Source organism: Dermochelys coriacea, chromosome 7, assembly GCF_009764565.3.
Source record: "Dermochelys coriacea isolate rDerCor1 chromosome 7, rDerCor1.pri.v4, whole genome shotgun sequence".
In the NCBI taxonomy this organism is placed as follows: domain Eukaryota; kingdom Metazoa; phylum Chordata; order Testudines; family Dermochelyidae; genus Dermochelys; species Dermochelys coriacea.
In genome coordinates this window covers 61,276,550-61,295,968 of record NC_050074.1, presented here as the reverse complement: position 1 = coordinate 61,295,968, position 19,419 = coordinate 61,276,550, and the positions used below count along the sequence as shown (strand labels likewise).

The 19,419-nt window shown below is 44.4% G+C and overlaps 1 protein-coding gene across 1 annotated transcript in view; it reads left to right on the top strand.

Annotated features, from left to right (window-relative positions):
* The first annotated feature begins 3,167 nt into the window (after positions 1–3,167).
* Positions 3,168–19,419, top strand: part of CHUK (component of inhibitor of nuclear factor kappa B kinase complex) — an 80,209-nt gene continuing 63,957 nt past the window's right edge. Inside the window, exons 1-4 of the mRNA XM_038409688.2 lie at positions 3,168–3,475; positions 4,272–4,366; positions 8,301–8,415; positions 13,578–13,647. Of these exons, the coding sequence (XP_038265616.1) occupies positions 3,353–3,475; positions 4,272–4,366; positions 8,301–8,415; positions 13,578–13,647 (403 nt within the window). The 5' untranslated portion in view covers positions 3,168–3,352. The remainder of the gene's footprint in view (positions 3,476–4,271; positions 4,367–8,300; positions 8,416–13,577; positions 13,648–19,419) is intronic.

Genomic DNA, 19,419 nt, shown 5'->3' with positions numbered 1-19,419 from the left:
GTAACAGTCAGCACAATATTGAATAGCAGTGCAGGATCCATGCTTGTCACAGAGATGGTGCATGTGTGGGTTTGTGGGGCTTTTGAAAAGGTGCATGAAATATTATGGGATGCAGATGATAATATGGGATGGAGAAAACTGCATCATGGGATGTTGAAACCATGTTCCTTGTCACCCCTGCATGACTTGTTTGCCCCCATGAGGCTTTGCAAACCCTTCCCAAAAACCCTGCACCAGATCGTGAGCTACCCACAATGCACTGTTCTCTGCATCAATGCAAGTGCTGCTAGTGAGGACTTGCACTGCTGACACAAGGAGTGTAGCGTGCATGTGGAAAAGTGATTTTAATTACTGCGGCGGCTGTATGTTGACATAACTTTGGTTGACCTAATTTTGCAGCGTAGACATGCCTTGAGGTTTTTGAACCTTGATTTTCTGCTATGAGATGTTTTAATCTCATAGTGCTGGTGGTATCTTAGAAACTTTGAAGGGCACAGCTGAAAATCTCTGGCTTCTTCACAAACAAGGCAGCATCCCTAACTTGGGTGGCAGGTATCGAAGGCTGGGGAAGGCTGAGGCTGCGCCCAGGCCCCTTCCTGTTTTCTGGCACTGTGATGGGGGGGGGCTCTTCCCGCCAGGGCTCCAGGCTGGGGCTAATGCGGGCTGGCTTGCACTCCAGGGCTTGGTGCGGGACATGCCACCTGCTCAGTGCTCTGTGGCTGGAGGGGGCCGTGCCGCCAGCCCTCCTGCCCGGCACTTGTGGGGGTGGGAGGAGGTGTTGCCTGCTCACCCGCCTGGCACTCCAGGGCTGAGGGAGGGGGGGTCACTCGGGTGGCCTGGGGCTGGTGCCACACGGGGGCTCTGGGCTTTGGTGGGAGGGGTGGGGCCGGGGACTAACCTCCCCGAGCCCAGGGTTCAGAGGCGCCGACTTTCTAATTTCCCTGGGCATGCCCCAGCCCTTCCCCTTCCTTCCCTCAAGGCTCCGCCCCTGCTCTGTCCCTGCCCCTTCCCACCCCTGCTCTGCGTCTTCCCACCCCATTCTGCCCCCTTTCCTGAGCATGCCCCAACCTTGCTCCACCACTTCCTGACCCCACTGCTTCCCCTCCCGCCCCCAGTGGCTCCTGCATGCTGCTAAACAGTTGATCGCGGGTTGGGGAGGCAGAGGAGCTGATCGGCAGGGCTGTTGGTGGATGCTATTTTTTTTCCATGGATGCTCCAGCCCCGGAGCACCCACAGAGTTGGTGTCTATGCCGGGGTTCACCCCACCGCCCATGATCCTGAGCATATTCTTAATTGGTAAACATTTCTTGACCAACTTTGGTTCTAATGTGTAGAGCTGCCAAGTCCTTGTTTCCAGTTAACAGCTTGACAGAATAGTGCTGGGGTGGAAATATAGCTCCAGCTGCACCTCTGAGGTTGTGCAGAAAGAAATTTGGTAAAAGCCATGAACCAATACCTTGGCCCAAATTGGCCTAAGCAAATGCCATTTTGTCCTGTGTTACTACTTTTGCTGCTACTAGTCAGGTGTATGGTCTTCTAGGGAAAAAAGAACGTGATACTATTACAGTACAGGTATTCCATTAATCTGGACGCACATAAACTAGACGTCATTTTAAGCTTTTGTCACAAACCAACACACAAATGTTTAAAGTTAAACCAGTTATCACAGGTTATTGATCAAAAACTTCAGTTAAGTTTCTTTCTACCTGGGCTGCAGGCTGATGAAGACTTGCTCCCAATGTGTTTTCTGCTTTCCAGCCTAGTCACTAACTCTTGATGGTGTGCCTAAACAGTGTTATGTCATGAGTTAACAAAAGCCAAGAAATTTCACTGTGCTTCTGCCCTTTAACACTTTTTCTACAATAGCAAATTGAGTTAACCTAAGACTTAATTTGCTAGCTTTTGTTGGTCAATTTCATGATGTTACCCTCATAGAAACTACAGCAGTTGAGAGGGGATCTGGGGCTACTTAAGGTGTTTGCGTAGAAAAATTAACCATTACTAACTTAAGGTAATATTTTAATGAAATAACATTAAGCTCTTAAGAGCTTATTTCGTCTATAGATCTCAGTCACTTACAAAACAGGAATAAGTATTTAAAGATGAGGAAACTGAGGTCCTGAGATGTGAAGTCACTTGTGCAAGGTCAGGCAGCACCATGGTGGCAGAACAAAGAATAGAACACAAATGTCCTGACTCTCAGTCTTGTGCTTTAACCAAAAGACCCTCCATCCTTTCTCTTCTTCGTTTGTGGAATGAGGCCTGGAGTTTTATATTTGTTTGCAAAGATTCCATGTGCTTCCAGTTAGTTATGTGTTACCTACGTAGCCATCTTAAGATAATAAAATCATAGTACTTAAAATGAAGAGGTTAACATAGTGATGCAAAATCAGGTATGTATGACATTCGGTATAAGGTAATGCTCAGTGGTTTACATTTTATTTCCCATAGTAAAATGCCTTTTAAAATTGAAAAGTGGGGGATGCATCTGAGGAGCCCTAATTCTACCTTAATAATGTTTTTGGCTAGGAATTGTATTTGTTTATAAGTAGGCTTGGCAGAATTTGATATTTATTTGTTATAATTTTGACAGACATAGTTTATTCTTAAGCAATTTTAGATGTTTATTTAAACTTTCAGTTGAAGGAAATTATGGGGGTGGGGTTGTCAGACAATTATTTAATGACCGACAGTTATAATAAAGTTATAATACTTTCGAACTTCTAAAACACAAATGGTCAAACTCACATATCAAAATCTACCACATATACTTAAGTCACATTTTCTTACTTTGCTGATCATCTGTAATCTTTGATGATCAGTACGAGAGAGATTTTTCCATAGGTTTGTGTGCCTTTGAGCACCTTGACAGTCTCGAATAAAAATCAAATCCTGCCAACCCTCTGCCTGAGTGGGATGTAGTGGATCTACGCCCCCTTGAATTCAGTGGCAGATTTGCTGCTGTCTTCAACACCCCCCAGCCTGTGTGACATCAGAGTTTTGAGGCCAAATCTGTAACCTGCCCTGCCAAGGCTTTCAGGGAGCATTTCTGCGTCGCTGAGGCGGGTTGGTGTTCGCCCAGGCTGGGGCTTGCTCAGAGGGGGCGGAGCCCAGGAGGGGGCGGGGCCCGGGGTGAAGGGGGGCCCCTCCCCCGAGCCGGGTGGGGGCGGCGCCGTGGGCTCCAGCACGCGCTGCGCCTCGGCCGTTGGCAGGGAGGGCGAGCGAGTGATGCTTTTACGCGCCGGCCCCCGCCCCGAGCCTCGCGGGAAGTGACGTCAGCGAGCTTGGGGAGAAGCCCTGGTTTCCGGGCTGGTGCGGGGGGAGGGGGGGTTGCTGCGGGTCCTGGCGTGGCATGGAGCGGCCCCCGGTGGGCGCGGCGCTGCGGGGACAGCCCGGGGGCAGCTGCGGCCCCTGGGAAATGCGAGAGCGGCTGGGAACTGGCGGCTTCGGCAACGTCTGTCTGTACCAGCACCAGGTGCGGGGGGAGCCTCCAATAGTCACCCGGCGTCACCGCCCTGCTCCCGGCGCGGGTGTCAGCCGAAGCCCCGGTACCCTCCTCCCCCCCGGCCCTCGCGTGAGCCGCTGTCCCGATATTAGGGGCTTTGTCTTACAGAGGCTGCCTGTTGCCGCCCTCCAGGTTTTCACACTTGCTATCTGGTCACACCCCTCCCCCCCCTCCCTTGCCCGGGTAACCTGCCCCTGGGTACTATTCTTCCCCCCGCTCCCCCCGCCAACCGAGTTCATAGCTACCCCCATCCCCAGTAGCTCCTGCCCACTACTGGGTAATCCCAAGGGATCCCTGGGTAGTGCCCCCACCCCTGGGTAGTCCCTGCTGATCATTTCTTCTATCTAACGCCCTCTCAGCCCCTCCAACCAAACCCACTGACCCCTGGATAACCCCTTCCCCACAGATAATTCCCTACCCCCATCAATCTCATTCTGGCCTTTCGGTAACTCCGTGTTGTTCTCTCCACTGCTTTCCCCAGCTCTCACTGATCTCTGTGACTCCTGACCACCCCCAAATACCTAATAACCCTCCCACTTCAGCTCCACATAGATGCCCCTGGTAACCCAATGAACTGACCCCACCAACATCCCTCCATCCTGACCCACTCATTTCCCCCTTGTTCTGGCTCTACACTGATCTCCCCCCCCCATTGATCCCCAGTATCATGCCCCTCTGCTACAACCATCCCACTCCACTGTGTTGAAACCTGGCTAATTCCCAGACTGATTGTTGTGCCATAGCACGTTGATTGTTTTTGTTGTAGGATTTAGGTGATAAGATAGCTATTAAATCTTGTCGACTGGAACTAAGCATGAAAAACAAAGACCGGTGGTGCCACGAAATCCAAATCATGAAGAAGTAAGTATGCGCCGTCATGTCCTTTTCCCTTGCTTTTGGCAGCTGGTGTCCTCAAATCAATTGGGGAGCATTTGCATTTCAGACTCATAAGTAGACCATAGACTTTTGTTTTGGTCTTAACCTTATCTTAAGAGGTGAGAGTGAGCATCTTTAGCCCACTGGAAAGAAAGCTGTATTTTTTTTTTTTTAAAAATCAACTTTACACTGATACTATAAAGGTAAAACACTATAATTATGATAAATTAATAAGCTTCTCTTTTCACAGTCTTATAGTTTTATGGAAAAACTACCCTCTGCAGTGAGATGTCTTGTTTGCTCCTGGCCCAGACATGAACTTTGCATGTGACAGGATTTCATAGAACTCCAGTTGGCTGTTTTGCATTCAAATTACTAGGTTTATTGAAGAGAAGGTTGAGAGGTGACTTGATCAATGTATTTAGGCACTGCTATGCAGAAAAGAGATTTGAGCAGTTTGTTTGTTTGTTTTTTGTTTTTTTTAAACCTGGCAGACAAAGGGTCCAAGGGCTGGAAGCTGTAATTGGACAAATTCTATCCTGAAACAAGACATGGTTTCCTAGTATTGGAACAGCTTTGGAATATTGGAACAGGGGGGAGTGGGGCACCTACCATTGCTTGGAGTCTTTAAAAATCTTTCTGTCATACTGACTGCCAGTTTTGGGGTCGGGCAGGGTGGTATGGGGTGTGGTTCACCTGCAGGGATCATCTGGGCACGACTCACTTAATCAATTTTCTGCCACTGCTGGGGCCTCCTGTATTTGTGGCACCTCAGTCTCTCCTGTCTTCTGTTTGTGGCACACAACAGTTTAGTTTAACCTCTAAGTTATTGGACTCGATATGGAGGTAACTAGGTGAAATTTAATGGTCTATAATTAAGGCTAAGATTATGTTATGGAGGTTATGGAGTCTGTAACACTTTCGTGACATTTTCTGGTTCAGTCACGGGGCGGCAGGGGGCCTAGTATGTTAAGAACTGCTGGCTATGCTCTAGTGATCTAATATTAATGTATTTCCATCCGCAGTCTCAAACAAAATAGAAACTAAATTTTTATTTGATTTTCTATAATTTGAAACTTGGAAAGATGACTGACTTTCTTAAAAGGGTGGTGTGTGTTAGGGTAACTTGTAGTGGACAGACCCCTTAGCTGAGCTGTTAGCTGCACTCTTGACAATTCAACATAAGGAAGTGCACAGGGCAGAGCTGGAGCTGCATTTGGCACATGAGTGCAACTCAGGGCTTTGCTATGTACACAGTACCCATCTTGAGAGCACCTGCACAAGTTCAGCAGCTGTTCTGCAAGTGTGAAGCTATTATTAATGCATCTTGGGCACTTAACTCTTCTGTGTCCCCAGTACATTTGTGAGACGTATATGAATCACAGTAAGCCAAAGTCATTCTAATAGTAACTACTTATTTTAATTATTACTATATAGTGCTAGAAGTATGCATTTCACTTTTCACAAGTGAAATCCCTGGCTCTTGGAGCATCTGATCTCAGTTGGATGATACTCTATAATGAAAGGTTCAGGCTGGAGGGAGGGAGCAGAAGTATATGGGCCCAGATCCATGTGTGTGTCCAGTATATTCTGTTGTATAGACTTTCTGCTACTGCTCTGATTCGTGTCTTTGCTGCAATGGGTTTCATCCTGTTTTTCTCTGAATATTGCATGTGAGTGATGTAGCATATATAACTGATGAACATAAAACAGAAAATGCACAAGTGTAAGTGATCACATAACTAGAGCTTGTTTTTTAAAACAATATTAGGTTAACATAATCCCTGTCCACGGAATTTCCCTGTAAACCTGTATGGCTTTCTATGCTGATACAGCCCTATCTTGTATTTCGGTAATGGAGTCCAGAGCACTTTGGCCTGAATATGTGCCTAGAAATGACATCTGCCTCTAAAATTCAGCTACCTCTCGGATGGAATGTGGCCTGCCATTTAACAGTTCATTGCTGTGCTTTAGAATAGAACGTGAAGTGAATGTTACAATAGCCATTTAAAACTGCAGGAAGAATTTTAGATAAATTATGACGACTCCTATTGGTATTTGGTCAAAACACCAGGGTTCATACATGGCATAGACTTCCTAATAGACATGAAAAGTCAGAACTTCTATTCTACATCTCATCAGAATCACTGTACCTTCAGTAGTATAGTAACATTTAATACCATACAGGTTCAGTCCTGACTCGGAGAAAGAATTTCACCTGCTGAATCTTCTCTTAGCCTTGGTTTGCTTTGGTCTCCCATCAATGAACTAATCAGGCCCAGCCCTGCTTAGCTCAGTAAGAACAGAAGGGTGACATGCAATGTCTACCTGCACTGGCTAAAACACCACTCCTACATGTGAACAAAATTTCTCTTCTTGTAAGAACTGCAGTAGTTTAAAATTTTTGCTTTCAGCATTGTGTTCCTTTTGACAGGATTTTACCACTTGCCCAAAACCTAGTACTTCAAAGGGTCACTGCAGATTCCATTACTTGACTCAGTTCACTCAGATTTGTCAGCTAACCACTTCATTGGACAGCAATACTGTGACGGTGAAATAGTCAAGAATGGATAAGGGCTACTGGTCTGTCACGGGACTGAGAAGGGGGTTCAATAAGGGGCTGTGTTCTGTTTGGGGGTGGGAGGCTTGGAAAAGCCAGGGGTTGAGTGGGAGCATCACTTTATTTTTGTGTACTTCATAAATTTGTGTTGAACAAAATGTTGAGACCATGGGGCGCAAGCCTGAAACACACTTGGGCATGGCACTGGTTCTCTCCTGGGCTGGTCAGAGCACATGCCTGCTTACAGATACCCTGTGCATTCACTGTCATGGGCTCACTCTGAAATCCTTACCTGAATTTAGAGGTCAGGCCGGGCCAGTGCTTTTGCCCACACAAAGGCATTAGAAGCTGGGTTAAAGTGGGGAAGGAGAAGTAGAAATGGAAGAAAGGAGAGAGGGAAGAAACAGTGGTAGGAAGAGACAGGGGAAAGAAGAGGGACAACATTGACAGTAATAATGGATGACAAGGTAACCACCATACAAAAAAGGGCAAAATTTCGTAGAGCGAGAAAGAGCCTTTTGAGAAGGAACTAGCTGGAAATTGAAAAGGGCAAAAATTTTAGAAAAAGCCAGTCTGAGGGGCAATTGTGATTGAAAGGTAGATGATGTGAGTGAGGCTGCAAAATCTAGAAGGGAAGTAGAGACTAGGAAAGAAAATATTACTAGATGAGTTAACAAAATAAAAAAAGATGGAAATGTTTAGAGTGTTATGGAGAGTTTGCTTTATGCAACATTTTGAATCTCTTAGTTGACGCTGAGTTGGCTGTGTGCTTCCATCAGAAGTACAATCTCAATATTCCCAGCTTTGGCTCTTTGGATACTCAGTGTTCCCCTCATATTGTTTTTGAGAAGTTGACAGGTGTATTTTCAGACATGACCAGGAAATAGATATTAAATGGCTCCCCCTTTCCTTATGTACACATCTTCTACCTATGTAGGTATTCACATAGAAAAGTATCTGAGGGCATCACAGACCTTAACAAATGCTGGGAGGTAAGGAGGTATCATTCCCCTTGTACAGATACAGAAATTGAAGTGCAGATTAAGTGACTCTGCCCATCGTCACACAGGGACTTGAACCCAAATCTCTTGAGTCCCAATCCAGTCCTTAGCCATAAGACTAACTTTCTACTCATCACGGTTCTGCTTGTTCTTAGAAGGTATGAACTTTGTTTATTGTCCTTGGGTAACACTGGGATAACTTGCTGACAATTACGTGCTGGCCATCACACTTTTAACATTAAATGTTTTGGGAAAAGAAATCTTACTGTGCACATATTTGAAACATATTTTGCTTCTGCTGCTTGATCTTCTGCTGAAATATGTGTCAAGATTTTCATCATGCTTTCCATTTGTTTAGGTTAAACAACCCCTACGTAGTAAAGGCCTGTGATGTTCCAGAGGAGATGAACTTCCTAGTTAATGATGTCCCTCTTCTTGCAATGGAGTACTGTTCAGGAGGTGATCTCAGAAAGGTAAAACCTGCTTGTTTGAAATTATAGCTGAATAAGTGATTTCAAAGTTGTGACTGTCTGTGGGACTAAATGGATTGGGATTTTTGCACCTATGTAACAAATGTAGTGCACCTGTGGATTTGCACTTGCACCAGTGTAAGAAGGGGTTTGCACCGGAGTATCTTACAGTGGTGAGTAGTACAAGTGCAATCCCCTTTTTACACTCCCATCATAGGAACTACATCAGTGTGGTGCAAATTCTAGTAGTTAAATCAAGCTCTTATTTAACCAGCAGTGTGTTTGATACAGATACATAATAGAGAAGTTAGTTTGGAGTATGTAAAAGTATGAAAGATGTCTCACTAAAATGCCGATTTATTTAGATTCTCACATGGCCTCCATCAGTGTAGAATCTTCCTGGGCTGAAAAAGCTACCAAAATGCTAATATTCCCTATTGATTTAGGAATGTGTTTAGGCCATTGCATGGGCGACTTTCATTTGGGAAGACACTAGACAGCACCTTGGAAGAAATGCTTAATGGTGTATTCACCAGCACCTTTCAGTAGTTTTAATAGAGGGCAGTGATGTAGACCAGTACACTTTGTACTCCCTTCCCTTGCAGTGGGAATTGGGAACGACGCACGTTCATTTGTAGAAGAAGAAACAAAAATAACTAAATGAGGGATTGGACAAGAATTTGATCTTGTATCTAAAATGATGCTGAAGGCTCTTGACGACAATGTAAATAGCAGACAAGTCAGATGTGCCACAGACTAAGGACTGGGAGAGAGGCAAATGGGCTTTAACAATGAGAGACTTTGAATTCTGTTTAATCAGTAAATAACTCTTATCCTATTATATTCATGATTTTTTCCATTTCACTTTCATCTTCTCTTTGTTTTCTATGTTAACTACTTCTGGCTTTATTTGAAGCAATTGGAGCAATCTCTGGTTGGATATCCTCAGGAGGAGGAAACTGAAAGTCTGACCCCAGAGAGGGCAGGTTAGGGATATGTACAGAGATGCTGAACTGATAATATGGATAGCAGGGCCCCACTCAGAGGTTCTGCTTTTGGTGAATAGGAGCATGGGGAAACCCGAAGGACTAGAAGAAAGGCCAGGCTCAGGCGATCTTGGTTACATCAAATCTCATTTCAGTGTAGGATTTGTTAAGTTTTTCAGACCTTGAAAGCTGTATTGGTGCCTGTGTCTGTTCTGGAAGTGAAATGCTATAGTCCAAATGATCACCTCTAATGCTTCACACCTAAAGAGGGAGAAGCACTACAGCATATTTTTAATTATCTGTGATCTCATTTTCATCTCTTTTCTGCACTTGTGTGGTGACATCTTTATTTTGCACTGATGTCAATATCTAGTTAAAGGTCTGTAACAGCACCCAGGCTGGAAAATAGTCTGATACTAAGTTGTGGTCTCTATCAGTTACTGGACATCTTGATCTGTGGGGAGTGTTGTCTAAAGAGAAATGAGTCAGGAATACCTGAGTTTGAAGCCTGATTCTGCCAATGACTCCTCCTCTGTCCTTAGGCATGCTGTGTAGGCACTGTCTACACTAGTAGATCACTAATGTCACCAACTTCTAAAAACATGATCACCCTAGCACGTATTTAAGATGCTTTGGTGATAGGAGACCCAGGACAGAGGATGGGGTCACTAAAGCCAAGGGAGGACAAGATTTCAAGGATAGGAGCATGGTTGACCATGTCAAAGGCAGCTGATAAGTTGAGGAGCATGAGGCTGGAGGACAGGCCTTCATGTTTGGGCAGAAAGATCATTTTAGACTGACAAGAACACTTTCAGGGAGCATAGATGGTGGGAGCTGGAGGAAGGAAACTCCAGGGGTGGTTACAGTGATTGATTGAGCGTTTTGGAAAGAAGAGATTGGGTGTGAGATGGGGGTCTGGGTGAGTGTTCTGTAATCAGGGGACAAAAGCCTTTTTCCCTGGGTGGAGAACACATGATGAAAGTTAGAAGTTGAGAAGAATGAGGGAAAGGGGGGTGCCTCTGGGTGACACAGGAAAGCAGGTGAGAACTCTGTCAGTGATAGGAAGAGGTCATGTTGTGTGTTATGTTTTTTTCCTTGAAGAAATCCTGAGTAGAGGTAGGACTTGAGGGGGTCAAAGATGTGGGGGGGATTGTCTAGGGTTGTGGGTGTGGCATTCAGTCAGAGGGGAGAAGTAGAACTACTTAGCTGAGACAAGGGAGTGAATATGTAGCGGAGAAAGCTTGCATCGCTGTGGGACTTCTGAGATGTGAGAACAAGGGTGGTGAAAAGCAGAAGAGAGATAATAGATGTTGATGAATTGGTGGTTCCTGAAGTGGGGTGGACAGTGCTTAGGAGATGAGGTAATAGTAAGAGAGCGGAATTCAGTGATCGAAAGGTCAGAGAGAGTTGTATTTGGTGAAGACCAGATCAGGTGAATGAAGAAACTAATCAAATGAAGAGATGAAGGCAGGAAGGTGGTCAGCTAGCTAGGGATCTTTTGGGACATCAGTTTGGAGGCTGAAGTAGCCAAAATGAAAGTGAGGGATTGTGAAGCATGGGAGCCAAGAGTCAGTCATTGAGGATGGTCAATGAGATGGAATAAGGTGGGCCATAGATCACAGCAACATGGAGTGGAAAAAAGAGGAGGGTAGTCCAAAAGATGAGTGAAAAGAAGAAGCAGGAAGGCATTGGAAGTGATAGAAATAAGAGGGGGGAGCCAAATACCCCAACTATGACCTGTGCAGGACAATTTTGTGCAAGGAGAGTTGATGAGGAGTGATTGCAATAGGAAAGTTGCAACAGAGGCAGTATGAGGGGGAGAGAAGGGCCAGGGAGAGTCCAGGTCTCGGGTGAGAGCTGGGAGATCATGAAATTGTGGATGGAAGAAGTTTTCTTTTAGATGGAGTTGGCATTTTAGTGGGGACAGGAGGAAAGAAACAGTTGAGTTTAAAGGAAGCAAAGTGTTAGCGAGGGAGGATTGGAGTGGGACAAGTGATTATGGAAGTGAGGAAGGCAGAAGAGGTATGTGGATTTGTGGGAGTGAGAGAGGTAGAGCAAGGACAGGAAGAAGAGATGAAAATGTACAGATAGTGGTGGGGTATGTGTGTGGTGTTAGGATGAAAGGGTAGGGGATGGGGGAATAGAGGAGCAGAGTTGAGGTTAGCACTTTAAGAGGGTAGCAAATGGTAGTAGAGCCAGCCATGCTGGGGGCAATCCAATGGACAGTTGGTTAATAAGGCAAGTGCTTAGCTTTCAAGTAGTGATCGAGTAGGTTGAAAAATCCAAGAATGAGAGACAGAGTACTTAAATCCCAAATAAATTCAGTGATGAAGAGGGGTTAAATGATAGATAACACACAGGTAGCTAGGCCTTATGATGAAATACCAATCACTCTATCTGCCTGGCTAAATATATAATTAGTAGATGAACAGAAATTAGGTGGAGTGATATAAAAGTACTTACTGACTGCTCAATGGTTCAGAATGCCTGCTGGCGTATAATGAACTCAGTTGATCTGGTAAGGGCAGTAACTTGCAGGCCGGCATTGGGTGGATCAGCATTAGAGGGTTATGCAGTCATTGCAGAAGAGAGCACATCTCTTTCTGATACATTCCAGGCATCAGCATGACTGAGGGGCAGGCTCTCTGCACTGCTCAGGTGGTGCAAATGAAATGGAGAATAATTGCAATGCTCTAGTCAGGGATACCCTAGTGTTCGGGAGGGGGAGTCTCTAGCAGGTGCAGAGACCATGTAGCTGGCTTGTGTGCCTTCCTACCCATAGCTCCTTGTGCTGGTGTGTGGCTAAGGTGCCATGCAATTCCTGCTGATGAATGGTCCATTAAGGGCCATAGCCAACTTGTTCAGATTAAAGCAGCTGTCACTCTAGTTCAAGCAGAGAACGGGGAGCTGTAACTGGTTCCCTGACAGCCTCTTCACCCCTTTTCTTTACGTTAGACATAGCAAAAATCTGGCCCCGTGTTTTTCCTTCCTGTTCTTTTCATGGAGTACTAACCTAGGGACTACAGGGCATCATGCTCCGTGTGTGTGTGTATGTATGCATATGCATGTGCTCCTTTCTGTTTCTTCTTGTCACTTGGCCTGATTTTCCTTGGCTCCTCAGAAATGGTTTAGACCAGGGGTCTCAAACTCAATTTACTTTAGGGCCAGTGCCAGTCCTCAAATCCTCCCAGCGGGCCAATAATGTCACTGAAGATGGTGTTCACGCCACCTCCCCAGCCCATTTCCCACCCTTTTCCCTCGCTCCCTTGTCCTCATGCTGCCCCAACTGACTCTCCCTGGCAACTAATGATGCTGCCTCCATGGCTGACTCTGCCCAGCAATTAGTGGTGGTATCTCTATCCCTCTCCCCCAGCAAGTGGGCGCTGCAGGGGGCAGCGCCTGCAGTAGACAGCGTGGCTGCATGGGTCTCTCCTCCACCGGCAACAACAGGGATACGGAACCGCTTGCAGGGAGACGAGCTGCCCGAGATGAATTACACGTTGCCGAGTGCAACACCTGGGAGGGTCCCAGGAGCAGCAGGATGGAGCAACTTCTGGGGAGAGGCATGTGAATCTTTCCCGCCAGCTCCCCTCCTGACCCTCCTCCCCCCTTCCAGCTAGCAGCCATGAGGGCCGAATGAAAGAACTTTATTAAATGTTTCTGCAGGCCGCAGTGGGGAGGTTCTTGGGCTGCAGATGGCCCATGGGCAGGGACTTTGAGACCCCTAGTTTAGATTTGTTTAGAGCAGTTGATTCTCCAAGCAGTGATCCTGCTCCTGAGACTCGGGCCAGTTATAAATTTCATTTGTTTGCTTTCATATGTTTTGAATTTGTCAAGTTTTTCGGGAATGTGCAGACTCTGGGGGCCATGAGCTTGCCATAATGGCTGTCAGTTTTGAATCTGTCATTGCCTGGCTTCTAAACAGCCTACAAAACTGTGTTATATGTAACTGCAACAGCCTTCACACACTTGAAATCTTCTTTTCAAACTATTTTCTTGCTCATATATACTTTTGTCTTTCTGTACCTTTTATTTTTTTTCACAAGACCAATTAATTTTGTAGCCCAGTTTAATTAAGTGTGAATTTAATTGTTTTCTCATGTTGTAGTGATTGAGGACAGAAGATCTTAACAAATAATTCTTGCATTGCCGACTTAGACTTATTTTTCTTTTCTGTAGTTGTTAAACAAACCAGAAAATTGCTGTGGACTTAAGGAAAGTCAAATACTTTCTCTGCTTTGCGACATTGGTACGTAATCTGCTGCCTTTCTTGCCTTTTCATGATCGCTGTATGTAACTCTTTTGATGTTCCTGCAAAAGCAAGTTGTCAAAACAAAGCAGGTTTCTCTAGTAGTGGAAGGCTCTTTTGTCCTGCTTACTGGGTTAATTTGTGACACTTAAGTCTTGTCTGGAGGTTTAAATCTGCCTTAACTCAGGTTAGTCTGGGATGAAAATGCCCACATACACAGTGTGCAGTTCATTACAGCACATTAAGACTAAGTCCACACTACAGACCTTACAGCAGTGCACTGTACTGCTACAGCTGCGCTGTGGTAAGGTCTCCTGCGTAGCTGCTCTATGCCAGCGGGGGAGAGCTCTCCTGCAAGCATAATTAAAATCACTCCCAATGAGTGGTGGTAGCTAAGTTGGCAGGAGAGCATCTCCCGCTGACATAGCGTGGTCCACACTGGCACTGTGTGAAGCAGCTCTTATAATAGCAGATGCTCAGTGTCATCCTCTTGTTCCTCGTCCTGCTTTCTCCACTGCTGCTGAGGGAAGAGTCACATCTGCAGCCACATCTCTGCTTGGTGATGTGGTGAGTGAAGTCCAAAACCAAAGCCATCTGGTTTTCAGTGCTGCAACACAAGGAGTGTCTGCATATTCACAGTTGTCAGCATAGGATCCATGCTGGCCAACAGCAATTCAAAAATGGTGCTAGCCACCCAGAAAGGAAGCAAGGGATTGAGAGTGTAGAACCATAGGATTTAAAAAAAAAAAAAAAATTTGAACTTGCCTGGCTTCTGCTATACATCCCACAATGCATCCTGCAATATGCAGAATGAGAAAAATTCAAAATGCACCCAGTTCAGCAGCAAAGAACCATGGGATTCCCTCAGAAAATGCCTCGCACTTAATATGCAATAAACCTCGCCATTTGTTGCTAATTGAAAGAGGGCACAGCCATTCTGGATGCATGCTATTAGCGTGGCTTACAAATTGCATGCTAACTCAATGTGGATTAACCCCTCATCATGGTGTAGTCAAGCTTCTAGAGTTGTTTCCTGAGAAATTGATGAATTTGTATTGTCTACATTTATCATTCAACCCAAGATACTTTAAAGAGTATACCTGCTAAGCATATTTTACTAATAATAAAGAGTTTGTGAGCACATGATCTATATACATGATTCTCCTCTTCTTGGGACTACAGGGTGAGTCAAATCTACCAAAAGAAATCTGTTTGCTCTTTGAGTGCTCACACAGATCTGTTCCACTTTAGGTGTGTGTGTTTGCCTCATGAACTGCTTTTAGAGAATATTTTTCCCTCAGCTGTACCTATGTGAGCAGCTTGAGCCCCCTCCTATCTGATGCCATTGTGTGGTGGTATAAGAGGGCGGAGCCACCTCTGGACCCTTTTCAGTTCCTTCATGCTGCCAGTGGCAGTTGTTGCAGCAACCTTCGATTTATTATAAGTGCTTCCTTCAATTCTTTGTCTATATACCCTCTTATTATTAGGAGTGAGTAAGTTAATTTAGCTAGTTATTAGGGCTGTCAAGTGATTAAAAAAATCATGATTAATTGTATGATTGATTGCGCTGTTAAACAATAGAATGCCATTTATATAAATATTTTTGGATGTTTTATACATAATCAAATGTATTGATTTTCAATTACAACACAGCATATAAAGTATACAGTGCTCACTTTGTACTTATTTTTGATTACAAATATTTGCACTGTAAAAAACAAGAAATAATATTTTTCAATTCACCTAATACAAGTACTGTAGTGCAATCTGTCGTGAAAGTTGAACTTACAAATAAATTATTTTTGAATGCAATGTAAAACTTTAGAGCCTACAAGTCCGCTCAGTCCTACTACTTGTTCAGCCAATTGCTCAAACAAGTTTTTTTACATTTGCAGGAGATAATGCTGCCTGCTTCTTGTGTACAATGTCACCCGAAAGTGAGAACAGGCATTCATATGGCTCTGTTGTAGACAGCATTGGAGATATTCACGTGCCAGATGTGCTAAACATTCGTATGCACCTTCATGGTTCGGCCACCAATCCAGAGGACATGCTTCCATGCTGATGGCACTCATTTTTAAAAAAAAAAAATGCATCCATTAAATTTGTGACTGAACTCCTTGTATGTCTTCTGCTCTTGTTTTACCCGCCTTCTGCCATATATTTCATGTTATAGCAGTCTCGGATGATGACCCAGCACGTGTTCCTTTTAAGAACTTTCACTGCAGATTTGACAAAACACAGAGGGTACCAATGTGAGATTTCTAAAAATAGCTACAGCACTCGACCCAAGGTTTAAGAATCTGAATTGCCAGATGAGGTGTGGCGCATGCTTTCAGAAATGTTAAGAGTAATACTCTGATGCGGAAACTACAGAACCGGGACCACCAAAAAAGAAAATCAACCTTCCGCTGATGGCATCTGAGCCACATGATGAAAATGAACACGTGTTGGTCTGTACTGCTTTGGATCATTGTTGAGCAGAACCAGTCATCAGCATGTACGCATGTCCTCTGGAATGGTGATTGAAGTATGAAGGGACATATGAATCTATAGTGCATCTGGCATGTAAATATCTTGCAACACCAGCTACAACAGTGACATGCGAACGCCTATTTCTCACTTTCAGGTGACATTGTAAACAAGAAGCGGGCAGCATTATCTCCTGCAAATGTAAACGAACTTGTTTGTCTGAGTGGCTGAAAAAGAAGTAGGACTGAGTGGACTTGTAGACTCTAAAGTTTTACATTGTGTTGTTTTTGAATGCAGTTATGGAACAAAATACCTTTGTAAGTTGCACTTTCAGGATAGAGATTGCACAACAGTACTTGTATGAGATGATTTGCAAAATACTATTTTTTTTGTTCATCTTTACAGTGCAAATGTTTGTAATAAAAATATAGAGCACTGTACACTGTATTCTGTATTGTAATTGAAATCAATATATTTGAAAATGTAGAAAAACATCCAAAAATATTTAATAAATTACAGTCGATATTCTAACGTTTAATAGTGCAATTAAAGCTGATTAATAATGATTAATCACCATTAACTCATGCGATTAACTAAACAAAATTTAATCGACAGCCCTACTAGTTATACTGGTAGTCCTAAGACTAGACTAAGTTGGTTTTCAGATAACTGGCTTTTGGTATCAGAATGATGCTGTGCTCACTGGAGTTTAAATCCTGCCACAGTTGCACTAAACCCATGCCAGTTAGTGATCCACATCCAACCTGTTTAATGTGTTTGGGTGAATCTCATATCCGTGACAATGTCACATCTCCAAAAGGTTTAAGCTCCTCCGAGTGGTGGGCATCTTTGTATCAGCAGCCCCTGCCAGGGTGGTCCTGCCAATTAGTGAAGCCATTATGGAGCCGGTCAAAGTGTTATGACACCATCCTCCTTACCCCACACAGCAAAGTGTGCTGAAAGGAAATACTACGTCCCCTCTAAGGGTTATAAATACTTGTATTCCCATCCTCCCCTGGGTTCCTTGTTGGTGACAGCTGCTAATAAACAGGAGAGATGTGTACCTAGTGTCAACACTGACAGGCAAAAAAGGTGCAAAGGAACTGGACTTGTTTGGATGCAAACTTTATTCCACAGGGAGTCTTCAGCTCAAGAATCAAATCAACTGGCACTTCTGAGCTGCTCTGACTCCACCCTCTAGGAAAACATCATCTTTAAATTTTATAATCTGCCAAAGCACTGTAAGCAGGAGTTTGCAGTAATAGTAGATGATGGCAAGTTGATTGCCAGAACTGTTCTCCAGGACATCATGTGCAGTGCAGATGTGGTGGTTCGAAACACGGTACATCAGCTGTTACAGTGAGAAGATGTTCATGGTTACAGTCATCCAGGATTTCGCCAGAAGTCCAGTAAACCATCATGGACCTCCCTTTCAAAGGTTCCTGTTTGTCTTCAGATAAGATGGACGATGGGCTCTGTAGCTTAAAGGATTCCAGTGATCTATATTTTGGTGAAAGAGAGGAAACATTTTTGGTCATCAACAGCCATACAGACTCCAGGGTTTTCCTCCTCTGTCTCAAGATTCGCCAAGGAGAAAGGGCAGGAGTTATACAGGGCAGTCTCTATCATCCTCCTCTTCAGAATTAGTGGGCTTGTGCTTTCCAGCTGCTGTGTTCAAACAGGCATTTTGACAGATTTGTTGAGGACAGTACACCAGTGTCTGTAGTTCCCTCTATTTCCTGCCCCCCCCTTTTTTTTAACCGATTATCCCACTTTCTAAGACTGTGGGCCCAAATAACCTCCGATCAGTGGGTCTTAAGCATGGTAGAACAAAAATATTCCCTCCGGTTCACTTATATGCCCCCTCCCCGCCTTCCCTACTCTCCTTCAGTGACTGCTCTGACAAGATCATCCTTCATTAGGAGATCCGGTTGCTTCTGCAATTGGGGCCACAAAGGAGAAGGCTTTTATTTCTGATCCCCAAAGCCAAAGAAGTTCTCAGGCCTATTGTAGATCTAAGAGAGTTAAACAAATTCCTGAAGAAAATAAAGTTGCTCATGGTTAGTGGTTACCATAGCCTTGATTATTCCTTCCTGGAATATGGGGACTGACACACTGCCCTCGACTTAAAGAATGCTTGCTTCCAGGTTGTGATTTGACACTGCCATTGGAAGTTTCTCAGATTTGTGGTAAATGGGTCCCACTGTCAGTTCAGTGCTCCAGTTTGGTCTCTCAGCCACTCCTCAGGTGTTCAAAGTGCATGGTGTTAGTGGGAACTCATCTGCATAAATCAGGAGTCCATGTGTTCTCATACCTAGGGTACTATGAAATCTGTGTTGAAGGATGGAATCATGGAATCGGAACGTTAATGCAGAATTCTGCTCTCCCCAGCACTCAGACCACAGTGGCAGGCAGGGTGGGCTGCATGGCTGAGCTACTGTGCAGCTACACTTGAGTCAAGCTGCTCTGGATCGGGAGCCTCCTGTTTTGTGTTGAGCAGAGCCTGAGGGGTGGGGGCTGAAGTTGGGGTGTCCCCTTCCCCTTGCTGGTCTCCATTGGGGTGGGGGGCAGGGGTGATCCTCTGTGTACCAGCCTCTGTTTCAGGAGTCCGTGTTAGTCTGTATCTGCAAAAAGAAAAGGAGTACTTATGGCACCTTGGAGAATAACAAATTTATTTGAGCATAAGCTTTCGTGAGCTACAGCTCACTTCATCGGATGCATGTCTCAGGAGTGCCACTTACTGTCTGAACAAGTATTTAAGCTGTGAGTGCCCTCCTTAAAGAGAGAGCGTCCATGCACCCTGCCCCCCCATGCGTGCCCACACATTTCTGTGGATTTTTTGTATTACTGTTTAGCAATGTCAGTTTGGTCACATTAGCAAGTGCTACTTTAAAAAGTGATTTAAAATGTTAATTTTCACATATACTGTATATCTGCAGCATGTTTTCCTTAAATTGTAGGGTTTGTTTTTGTAAAATCTGTTTTCCCATTGCAATTCAATTCTGAACATTTTAATGCATTTATAGAAAGGCTACTTAATTGTCAGTGTATCAAACAATTTTGATTTTAAAAAAAACCATAAATTTTTTAAAAATGGAAAAAATCTGAAAATCCATAATAAAACATTTCATAGGGCCCTATGTACCTGGATAACTGGTTGAGGCTCAGGTGTTATACAGCATCTTCACTATCGTATCAATGTTAGATGCACTGGAGCTCCTGGTGAATGGGACAGATTAGTTCTACTACCTGTATCCAAGATAGTTTATTGGTGTGGTCTTGGATTCCACAAAGGCCAAG